We start from the raw sequence: 12,501 nt of genomic DNA on the forward strand, positions 1-12,501 counted from the left end.
ATACAGTATACTGGTAAACATGCATTGATTTTCAATTTTCAATTTACATTTTCTTTTTTACTGCCTCCTCTTAGCTCATGATGGTTCGGATCATTAAGAGAGATTCTTTTTGCAATTCATGAAATAATGTTACCTTGCAATAACAACTACATGTCATTACAATAAGAACTACTCAGAACGATTAAAAAAAAACATACATATATATATTGAAGTTACTTACTCATTGTTTTCCGCCATTGCATGTGATCTTGTTAAATACATCTTCAGTACAATTTTTTTAGACCATAGTATAATGGGAGTAATACAAGTTTACTTTTAATCAGGCAGCAAAAACATTCAAACGTAAAACTCAGAACAGCCCAATGTGTATTAATGCTTAAAATGTTTAGAAATATCTCATGATTTTTTTGGCAGCAGGACCATTACTTTTCCTGTCCCTCAGTGAGAGAATGAAGCACCTTGAAGGACAAACTCTTCTTCAGTTTATGCCTCTCTGCTCGGAGCATTTAGCTCATATTACAGTAATAAATTTCGGATGCCCTTTATTCCTTTTGTTCTTTGAAGGATGTTTAATATTCCCTACGTTATTGGCTTTATTTGTTTTGGTTTTGTTTTTTTTTTATTGATGTATTTATTTTTATAGGGCCCAGACCACTGCGTGACGTGCTCTCATTTCAAAGACGGCCCCAACTGTGTCGAGAAGTGTCCTGATGGTCTGCAAGGTGCCAACAGCTTCATTTTCAAATATGCTGAGGCCAACAATGAGTGCCACCCCTGCCATTCAAACTGCACCCAGGGGTAGGTGGAGGGTGGTTGTGTTGGCAGGATAAGCCGTGTTGTGTGCGTCAGCGGTGTGTGAGTGTATGGGTAGGGAAGGACTGTGGGGGGGGGGGGCTTGGTATCCCTGATCATTGTGATAAATGAGGGCTATAAAATGAAATTTTTAGAGGGAGAAAGAAAAATGATTATTGGTATAACTAGTTGGCCTGTGATGTTGAAAAATGTAATATTACAATAAATGCACCTGCACCCTCACAGCGCAGGTAATGCAGTCTGCAGTGCAGTCTATATTGGGTGTTCTAGAAACTAAATTCATAATGAATTACAATGTAGGGGAATTTAGAGTTCAAATGTTTAAACTTCATTCAAGTGTTAAGCATTATGTGATGGTTAACGTTTAATGATGGGTTGTTAATACTGTAGCTTGAATTACATTTTGAATTGCTTACTATCCCCTTATATTTTTAGGATGCGTGCAGTCATTTGGATGGGTTCTTATTGAAATACTCAAATGTATGTTTTTTAATAGTCGCATGCTACATTTGTAACTCAGGCTAGGCCAGCAAAAGTGTATTCATTGAAGTAAGAACCAGCTATATCTAATGCACAGCAGTGCTGTATATTTCCAGCAATACATAAATAAACTTGACCTTTAATACCTGTGCAGTAAATGGAGCTGGCCTTGTTTCTATAAAGAATACTGGCTGATCTAGCCTGGTTTACAGGTGTCAGTGGGAGGTAACTAGAAAAACAGAGCCGCTCCTGAACTCAGACTCAAGTACCTTAGCGTGTGAAAAACAGAGCCGCTCCTGAACTCAGACTCAAGTACCTTAGCGTGTGAAAAACAGAGCCGCTCCTGAGCTCAGACTCAAGTACCCTAGCATGTGAAAAACAGAGCTGCTCCAGAACTTAAGTAGCTTAGCATGTGAAAACGTAAAAGAAAATACTCTCTGTGAGTAATTGAAGTTAAAAAATAAAAAATAAACATAAACAATGCAAACATGATAAAACAGGCAAGGGGAGAGTTAAAAAAAAAAGAAAACACTGATACTCATAGTACATAAACAGCAAAGCAGATGTGGCTCATTGAGGTGAGTCACGTCACTGAAGTGTGCTTCCCATGTGATACGTATGCTTAATCATTTCTAATTTCTCGCCTTTTTTTGCTGAGGGCAGTTTTCTCTCTTAGAGGCATTAAATATTGTCTGGCTCAAATTTAATTAAACAATTCTGCTAAGGAGATAATTGGCGGACAATGAAGTGAATGAGAGAAATATGTTATCGTGCCACATTTCAAAGACATTTTTGTGTATGGCTGTGTCCTCTTCCTGTGGCAGCTAAAATTAAAACAGTAAATTATTTAACACCTAGCATTGATGTCAGATATGAATGCCATTTGCAGACCTGCATCTCTTTTCAAGTTTAATTGCATATCAGCCGTTTGGAAGCACAGCAGTGTGAAACACTGGGAATGAAAGAGACAGGTGTCAGTCAATTTGTCGCTTCTGAGTAAGCTGAAAAAGAACAACAGTATGAAGAAGAGACCTTTGGCACTAATTATACTTAAAAGGGTTATTATGAGGTTATTATCGAATCTCTGGAAGCGTGACTGCTACTGCAGCATTGATGAGCTTCAACTAACTAATGAAGGAGAGCCTTATCAATGCTTGAGGAGCATCCTGGCTTTCAGGCTCTACTTCATTGGCTTGTTGCACCTCATCAAAGCATTGCACCCAATGTGTCATCAAACTATGTTGGAGCATAAAAGCTGGTTAATAAGCTGTTAGTGATAGACGTGATAATAAAGAATGTTTAGAATAATGTTAGTTCACATTGGTGTTTTACAGTTATGCTTTCAAATAGGCATTTGCCGTCTCAGTTTGTGCTGCCTACAGTAAAGGCATAGTTGGGTGATCATTTGTATCCCCAGTATATACATAGAATCAGTATACATATTAATTTGATTCATGTTTCATATAAAGAAACTATACTGGGTGAGCCAGCTCTTGTCCTGAAGAGCCGCAGGGTCTTCTGGTTTTCGTTCCACCCGAGTTATTAATTACTTAATTGAATGGATGGTTTTCTTAATTGGTGAACACTAACATGTGTTTTAGGCCTTTAGCCATTGGTGATTTAAAAATACCCAGAAAACCTGCAAGAGTGTGGCTCTCCAGGACCAGGGTTGGCCACCCTGGCTCTATGCTCAATGCTATAGTACTTTAGAGGGGCATGTTATGTTATAGATGATTGGATTATACTAAGGACTTATGATCCGTACCCTTCATCGGTTCTTGTTCTGTTAGTGTATTAAAATACATTGTTTTGTGACCGGCTTCCTATCCTAAGAAAGCGAGTCAGTAGCGATTGTTCTTTTATTCATAATGCTGATACCTGAAGGGCGATGCAACACTAATCTTATGAGCTGATAGTGTTTATAGTTCAAATGCAGTTTAATGCCTTCCGTCTGTTTAATACAGGCATGGGATCTGGGTTAGCTCTTCCATTTTGTTAGCTGAGTTGAGACCACACAGAGACTCATATGTGGGTACTGTACAGGTAGCCCCAGAAAGTATAGTGCAGTATATTGGGTATAAGTTATATATTGGAGTAAATATTAAATTCTTTAAAAATCAGAAATTGCTTTTGCCAAATAATGGCATCCGTTTCTCATGAAAGAACATATGTTGTTTTATTCAGCTCATTACTATCCTTAACTTATTTGCTTATTGGTTTTACAAAAATTACAATACAAAAATTCCCAGATTGCATTTCCAAGCCACAGTGACCAACCTCACGCAAGGTATTGTATGTACAGCCATCCCCAGAAGCCTAATGGATACACTTTGTTGTCAGTATTTGTATTTAAAATAAGATTTGTGCTGACTAATGGCAGAGAGAAGGCTTTGCCAGCAGCTGCAGCTGCCTGTTTGTATGCATGACAGGTAAGTGTGTATCTGCTGTGCTGAAAGCTATCATTTAAGAACGGTGATCCACTCCCAGGACTGCTGCTGTGTCACTGTCTCCCCTCCAGCAGAGAATGAATAATAAGAGAGCTGTTTTAACTTTACTGTGCCCCACAGGTGCATCGGCCCCCGGATCCAGGACTGTGTAGGCATGATGGATAGGTAGCAGCCTCCTCCTTTTAATTCTTTCTTTATTTCTTATTCCATGGTGTGGCGTTCAGTGGTGTGAATGCTTTGCTGGCTTTGGGGAAATGTCGTTTGTGTGTGTGTGCTCTTTATTTTTGTGTGTGTTTTTATTTTTTGTTCTAATTATATACACAGGTGTAGAGGCCCTACTAGTGCCGACTGCAATTTCTATCCCTGGACGGGTCATTCCATATTACCACAACATGCTAGGTAACCCCCCCCCCCATCATCACACTCATCCTCTTCTTCCCTTCTCTCATTTGCTAGCCATCTCCCTCCCCCTCGACCATGCAACCCCCACTCCTCATAAGCGCCATGTGAAACTAACTACTGCTCTGTCATTTGGCTTAAGCACTATTAATAAACAGCACAGATCACTGTCTGATCACTTTTCTTAAAGAACCTACACCCGTGCAACACGCAGTCTGTATTCTACAGAAAGCGCAGGCTACAGTGTCAAATAACCAGACTACTGGGAGGACATTGTATTCACTTTTTGAGGTTGACAGTTAAGAGCTGAAAAGTTAATGTCAACAGGTAGTAAGTACTGTAAACTTGGGAACTAAAACATTCATTCAACTGACCATGGGCAAGCAGTGAGGTCCAAAAATTGAACTGGCATCTTCATAGGGAGAGGGAATCTCCAAGTTTTGGATTTTTGTTCAACTGGATTTAGAGTTTCTGTGCTGGGAGGAGAAGCTTCGTCCCCTTACCACATTGTAAAGGCTAACGAGAACAAAAATTATAATTTTCATGACACACGTGTAAAAAAAAAAAAAAAAAACGATGATTAGTATTTTCCCTACCCGTCGTGGGCAGCAACACAGAACTTACACTCTAACTGATGAGTCCTAATCAGTTGAATGCCTTCAAAATTAAAATCCACAAGACTAACAGAATGAGATTTGTATTATCTTAATATCTCTGCCAATAAACTGCTGTAAACCTGCTCTGTCACTGACCTTCCCCTGTATTTATATTGTCTTTTCTGATGTTAATAAGAGGGGAAGTAGCACACACCTCAGTGGAAACATCGGGATCAATACAGATAAAATGTGATGGTCAGCTGTTGATTAGATTGTTAAAACACAATCCAGTGATTTGATAGTGTAATTTATTGCAGCCATTTTTAAACTGTATAGCTTGCACGCTTCCTCACTATAAATGTATTGTCACATTTAGCTGAGAGATATGTTGAACCAACCCTATATACTCAGTGCCCATATAGGTATATGTGTATGTATGTAGAAATGCTGGATTAGTTCTGGAAAAATGTCCCTCAATTGCAAACTTTAGTCTCCACCCATCCGCAAAATATATCAGCAGTGTCTTCAATAGGAGGCAGTGAATGTCATAGTCATGTGTCTGTGCATGTAAAGGTCCTTACATTAATAGGATCCAGAGCTCATTTTCATTGAGGCCCTGCTAGGTGTTTCTACTCATTAGACCCCTGGACCGCATCTCAACTTGAATGTTTCGAAGGTTTTCCATTACTTTTCTGTTCCCTGGATAGCAAAAATGACACATCTTGGTTTTGATTTAATAGAGTAAAAGCCACACTGGACTGTTGCTTCCTGAAGGAGCTCTTAATATTGTTAGCAACCTTGAGTTGAAAGTCATTTGGGGGGAAATAACTTTTGTTGAAAATCCGCTGTGTTTGGCTAATTGATCTTGAGCTCTTGAGCACAAACGGCTTGGTGCCTGGAATTTACACAGACGCAGCTGCCTGACTGGAATTAAATAAAAAAATAAAAAAAAAATCAGAAGGCAATGCCATTTAAGAAGCTGGCAGTTCATCTCTGAAAAAAAAAAAAAAGATTGAGGCCCCCCGCTGATTGTATCTGTATTGTGAGAGGGAGTAAAGGGGGGGGGGGGGGGGTCTTAATTAACTTGCCACAGACTCTCATTCAACCAAACAAATGACCTTTAACTTATCAAGCTAATAAATAATAAATATCTAATAAATAAATGACTCACTCCCCTCCCCCTCTATCTGCCTGTCACTGGCAAGTGAAGAGCGTCACTTTTAATGTGCATCATACTGCCACCTGCCTGATGTTCCCGGCATCAGAAAAACAATCACATGTCACCCAAGTGCTAGCCACACTTTGCATCCAAATTAATGGTCTAATCCTTCTTGGGTCTTAGTTTATCTGAAAATCCAAACATACATTAACTTGTTTGCTCACGTGTTATGCAATAACTATTATTTGCACTTTTCTGTCCATGATTTTGGTACTTGCCAAAGCTTCCAACTCAATGAGTTTCCAGTTTATTTATAGCATGACATGGAGATCAGTAAAAAAAAATAGTCCCCATTTTTACCCCCACCAGCTCCAGATGTACAAATGTGAAAAAGGTCTACAAAAGTGTCTGTTTTTTGTACTGTAAGTCAAAGAAATCAACTGCAGCCTTTTATTTTTAAGGTGTTTTCAAGCAGGTGCAAAATCAGTGAGAGGCAAATCAGACAGTTGTAACAGTAGTGAAACAACTTGGTTTGCAGAAGGGAGCAGTTCAATTACTGAGTCGTCAATGTTTTCCTATATTGATACCATTCCATTACAGTCATTTCCTTCCTCTGAAAGTGTTCCTCTTTGCTTGCTTTAAAACAGTGCCTGTTGTACGTAACACTTAATAGTTGTAACAGTAAAGAAAGAAACCAGAGAAAAGGCTGCCAACAGTTGCACAAACAAGCATAAGAATTAACGCTGGAACTGAAAACAGAGCCCTTGGAGGCAGTATTCACATTAAATCAATCCATTGTGAGAGCAGCATGGAGGCTTTATCACAAAGCCCTTTGGTCCTTCTGTCAACTGGCCTTCAGATCAATATATTATTAACTTTATAGTTACACATCTTCGAGGAAGCTAATTTAACTATATATATATGTGTGTGTGTGTGTGTGTGTGTGTGTGTGTATATATGTATGTATGTATGTGTATATATATATATATATATATATAAACAATCAGTGTTTACAAATATTTGTAAGTACACACTTGTGACACCCATGCATATATACCATGTAAATTACCCATGATGTGTAAATAAAAACACATAGTATAACAGGCATAGACAGATAACATGCACCAGGTTCTCGGGGCTAATTTTAAATTGTGTATTTTTGACGTTAAGTGAATTCCTTTTGTTAGCTGTACAGACCTTCTATTTCTGTTTCAGCATGAGGTATCCACTTATTTACTGTGGTATTTCATTGTCAGTAAGTGGCCTTGAAAGCTTGTGTAATTCCAATTGAAATCTATATTTAGTCTAAAGGTATCACAATACATCCCTGCTACCTCTTGAGATTACTGAAAAACCTCATTACCCAGGGTTAAACGTTAAAGGCTGTTATCTTATGGTCCTCATCACTTCTTCATGACAGGGTGACGCAGGTCTTTTTGCATTGGATGCCGAAATTTTTTTTCTATTCCAACGACAAGAGTTCATGAGGCGATCCTTTCTTGAGGATCCCTAGAGTAAATATTATTCAAAGATATAGGAATTGAACCAAAGTAAAGGTCTCTTCAGGATTAGTGGTTTTATTTATTATTATTATTATTATTATTATTATTATTATTATTATTATTATTATTATTATTATTATTATTTAAATCTTACACTCAACGGATAATGCCCTTAATCACCAATGCCTGACACATAGACACATATACCCACCAACTGATTTCTTATGACTTCTCTCTTTCATTAATAGTTGAACCTTAGGAAGGACGTGCCCTTCCTAGTCCTCTGTGCCCTGAATTGAAAGCACTCCCATTGCTTCTTGTAACCCCGTGCTTGCATTCTATGCAGTCTGACAGCTGCGCTTTCTTCAAACACTAAAATGACAAGACTGCCCGCATTGAAACTACCCCTAGCATGACTGTACAATTCATAGATAGCACACTACACGTCTCTTACACTTATTTCACTGTCTGGCTGTGTTTTGTGTGCTGAGGCTGTTTAACATGCTTTCCAAATAATGAACCCCTCTGTTTCCAAGTTCCAGCGTGGGTTTGTCTTGGGGCAAGTCTGCTGTCTTGCCTGTCATGACTGAAACTCACTTGCAAATGGATTGGTAAATTATTGTCTCTTGGTTATTCCAAGAACTCAGTTAAAGATCTGTGGGTTTAAGGGCTTTTCGTTTTCAAGCTCCTTCACTTTAGAACTTACTTCCAGATCTTACATGGAATGTTGAGTCTGTCAACGTTTTGAAATCTTAGCTCAAAGAATATCTCTTTGATTCGGTCTTTCACTCGTGAGCCGTTTAGAGCTCTTTTGGCTTGCTGGGTTTTTTTTTTTTTTTTTTTTTTTTTTTTTTAAAAGCAGCCTGGGATGTTTGCACATGAGGGATGCTATATACATGCAGTTGGTATGGGATGGTGTTTCTAATTTCATCTCCAAAATCTTCTTTCAAAGGCATCCCATCATACTGGGGGGGCATTAGTGTAGTTTGATTTGCAAATGTTAGCTCTTGGAAACAGAAGGGTTAATTGTGAAAGCTAGCTTTGTATTCTGCCACTGCCTTTGGCTCTTTTGCAAAGCTTTATTTTATAATGGCAGCCATGTATGAAAGCCATCTCAGGTGAGTACACTGGGGAGACAAATAAGCGGACCAAATTGGGCAAGAAAGGTGCATTGAACTAGATTTGAAGGAACAAAATTAAAAGATAATGCGTTAAAAAAGTCCCCAATGGTAGACACTTAGTTTAAACAAAAAATATGTACCAATGAAATCAATCTTCCGAATTAGCTTACTTTCAGTATTAAGATATTCAACCATGAATGTGGCATAGTTATTTATATCTTAGGGTTTATTTGGATATATAGCCCCACATAACATAATATGTTCACCTAGTATTCAACTCTGAAATTCCGTAGTTTCTGTTTATTTTGTCTACTGTTAATATAAATCTGTCAAAAAAAGATAGACACTGCCCTTTCAACCCTCAAAATAAATAAGAGACGTAATGACTGATAACATTTTCAGAACAGAACCAGCTGAGGCCATCGTGACAGATCATGACAGGCGAGTGAGTGCATTGGAGAAAGGCTATTGGACAATATTACAATTCTAAAAAAAGGGGTAGTCTCAAAAGTGCAAAATGTAATGGAAAATGTAACAGCAAGATAAGAGTCTCTCCAGTTTATGGTGGTCACCTGAGTTGGCCACTCCAAACATGGCTGCCATCAGCACGCACTGCTGTGCTCCACCCTCTCCCTCATGTGGTCTCTCCCTCTGGCTGCTAGAACTCCACTGATCGCCGCAGGAGTCATTGGCGGACTCTTCATTGTGGTCATCGTGGTGCTGAGCGTGGCGGTTTATGTCCGGCGAAAGAGCATCAAAAAGAAAAGAGCACTGAGGAGATTCCTGGAGACGGAGGTGAGACTGTTCAGTCTAAGAATGTTGTGCAGAACTCCTTTTTTAGTTTGTCTGCTGGAATAAGTTAAAAAAATCAACAATTACAGCATATTTGCTGACTCCCTGTGCCATGGCACTATGCAACCAAGCATTCTAGATGCATAGTTTATATATTTCAAATACGTAAACCAAGAAGAAGAAGAAGAAGAAGAAGAAGAAGAAGAAGAAGAAGAAGAAATGTTGGGGGGGATAATATTTTCAGTTTTATGATGCAGAGGTGAATTATGCTGTCAGACTGTAATGCTGTAATGTACTGTAAATCAAAGTCTTTTTAATAGCTGGTTGTGTGCTATGATTAGACTCCCCTCCAGACCACTTTGAACAATTAGCACAAAGGAGATACTGGCTCCTGAAATATATTATACTAATCTAATTCCTTCAAGGTTTACAGTTAGTTCAACTAAATGGAAAGTCATTTCCGGCAGGGGTTCTTTCTGTTATAGACAGCTGTCAGTTAGTGATCAACGTGCTTACTGTATAAAAATCAATCTATAGTCTAGTGCAGAGGAATACCAGAAACACGCATAGGAGCTGTCAATATAAATCAAGTATGCTATCAGATTCTTACAGCAATATGTTTTGTATATTAATGCACATAAAATGTATATGTGGCTTGGGTTTTTTTCAATGATTAAATGCTCCAACCCAAAATTTGGAACAAACTACTGACTGTGACATGATAGTATTAACGCATGAGAAAAAATCAGAATGCCATGCTGCATTTGTGACAGGTCACAGGTTTGAAGTCGGACACGGCTGATAGGGAGAGCGACACACGTTTATATGAACCAAGGGCTGATTGGAGGGTGCTGGCATACATTATTTCCACATGGGCTTCCTGTACGAACACACTGTGACATTTACCAAGTGGGGTGGAATACAGTTGTGTTTTAAATATTCCTGTCTTAGATGAGATGTTTGAACCCTGTTCAAACAGTGATTTAGTCAGGTCAGGAGTTTCTTGTGACCTCTTTTGGGAATTAGCCATGAAACGGCATTGTGGGATCTTTAACATCTTGTTGAGTTCTATCTCGCGGGAAAGAACGCCCCCCAACACTGCTGCACCTATCCTAGTACTCAGGGCAGTTTAGCATTGCTAGATTTGCACTGAAAGTGCTCTTCAAGCCTTATAATAATATACAGTGCCAGTTTAAGTGTGGTCTGACTGCCATCTCAGTTGGACCGAATGACCTTTTGTAGGAGTAAAAAAAGAACAGCAGCTTGATTTTACTTGGTATTAGATTCACATGCTGTTATATTTCTCCACAGCAAATGTGATGGTAACCTCTTTGTGGGATGAAAGTTTAAATATTAAATGAGGCGCCCGCAGCAGCTCCCATGTGTAGCTGTTGTTTGGGTTCCTCTCCTGGGATCACTTGATGAAAAGATAATTGATCTTGTTGTAAATTTGAAACAGAATTATATTGCTAAATATAATTGAGTGCCAGCTCAGTGCAGTAACCAGACCAGGGTAGACCTATCTGCTCACAGACTCGCTGCAACAAGACCCTCTGAAGGTCCTCATTTATTCAAAAATATTAAACAGAGAGCCTTGCAAACTTTTACCTTGTATTGTTTTCAATAATTTACAAAAAATGTCTTTATCAACTCCCTTTTAGTTTGTTCAGTGCAAACCATGAAATATGTATGTGCTTTATGCATTAGCTGCAGCCTCATACATCCTTATTAAACAGAACAGAAATATGCACAACAAGACTCCTCGCTGAAGTACTGATTTGCATGGGGCCCCAGACAGCGTTATTTTAAAGTTACTGACCTATTACAATTTTGCATTATTTCATTTGCATTTCTAATGAAATTAGTGCTGAAGAAAGGCGTGAGATTCATAGCGCTGGAGACTGACTATCTCCTTCATCGATACAGTCAGAAATTTAGCTAGATAGATTGGTCTGTGTACCAGACTATAAAATTATAACTAGGGGAATTATTTATATTATGAGACTATTCAATGTAAATATAAGAAACATTGGCTGATGCCATTGAATAATATAGTTCGGCCACAATACTGATAAAAGGTTCATTTGTTAATCATTTCACTTAAACACCCTGAATACAATTCGGCAGGGTTAGGGTTAGGGTTAGGGTCATGTTTCCGACTTTGTGCACATGGCCATCAGCGGTCATCATTACAGCAAGAGCACACAACACAAAGGGGATAGTTGCTAATTTGTGTATTTCTGTTATAAATATGTTACCTACTGTCACTGTACAGTGAAACTACAGTGCGATAGAATCAATGCTCAATAGAATCAACCACATAGTAGTTATAATGATAATTAAAACAAAACAATTTTGTATTTTGCTTGGAGCTCTTGTCCTTTACACACAGCAGGTAGCCAGGTACGTAGATCTGTCTAATATGTGGTTGTGTTTCTGCAGCTTGTGGAACCCCTCACCCCCAGCGGCACAGCACCCAATCAAGCCCAGCTGCGCATTCTGAAGGAAACAGAGCTGAAGCGAGTCAAAGTGCTCGGCTCAGGCGCCTTCGGAACAGTCTACAAGGTAAGTGTCTCCATTTGCCTCAATCAGAGAGCTCCCTGTCGCTGCATGGCTCCCATTAATACCATCACTCTTAATCAGGCTCGTAATTCTCCATAGCTGCCTCTTTCCACTTTACTGCCTAAAAGAAAGAGGTGAGGATTCAACACACTTCATTAAGGGAGGGAGGGAGTGGGGTCCGAGCGGCAAACCAATGCAGTGGTCTTCAACAATGTCTCTTCTTTAAAATTTTAATAATGTCAACAAGAGTCCTGTGTCAGTGAAATGGTACCTGACAGTGCTTCAGTAATCATATGTGCATGGTTTGTTTTTTTTTATTTGTTTTGTTTTGTTTTTTTCCAGGGAATCTGGGTTCCAGAGGGAGAGACAGTGAAAATTCCTGTGGCCATAAAGATCCTTAACGAGGCAACAGGACCCAAGGCTAATGTTGAGTTTATGGATGTAAGTTACTGTACTGACTGGGGCTCTGGATTGCCTTAAAATCCCGGAAAGCTGGTTTTCCTGTAATCCGAATTGGTTTTCAATACTGTACTACACCTGCTACTGTGATAATGGTCTTTCACTGTACTTCCTATTTATTCTACATGTACATGATCATACATTTTGTAATGGACTCACTTCCAGGTGGTA

The 12,501-nt window shown here is 38.9% G+C and overlaps 1 protein-coding gene across 6 annotated transcripts in view; it reads left to right on the forward strand.

The window, feature by feature from the left end:
- The window catches only part of LOC121323145 (receptor tyrosine-protein kinase erbB-4-like), a 294,760-nt gene that overhangs the window by 239,149 nt on the left and 43,110 nt on the right, over positions 1-12,501 (forward strand). For 2 of the 6 annotated variants that reach the window (XM_041263966.1, XM_041263969.1), the window contains exons 15-20: positions 644-798; positions 3,861-3,905; positions 4,065-4,139; positions 9,180-9,312; positions 11,752-11,874; positions 12,214-12,312. In XM_041263966.1, the coding sequence (XP_041119900.1) occupies positions 644-798; positions 3,861-3,905; positions 4,065-4,139; positions 9,180-9,312; positions 11,752-11,874; positions 12,214-12,312 (630 nt within the window). The remainder of the gene's footprint in view (positions 1-643; positions 799-3,860; positions 3,906-4,064; positions 4,140-9,179; positions 9,313-11,751; positions 11,875-12,213; positions 12,313-12,501) is intronic. The other 4 variants (XM_041263970.1, XM_041263972.1, XM_041263968.1 and 1 more) reach the window with 2 other exon arrangements.

Source organism: Polyodon spathula, chromosome 11 (assembly GCF_017654505.1).
Source record: "Polyodon spathula isolate WHYD16114869_AA chromosome 11, ASM1765450v1, whole genome shotgun sequence".
Taxonomy (NCBI): Eukaryota; Metazoa; Chordata; class Actinopteri; order Acipenseriformes; family Polyodontidae; genus Polyodon; species Polyodon spathula.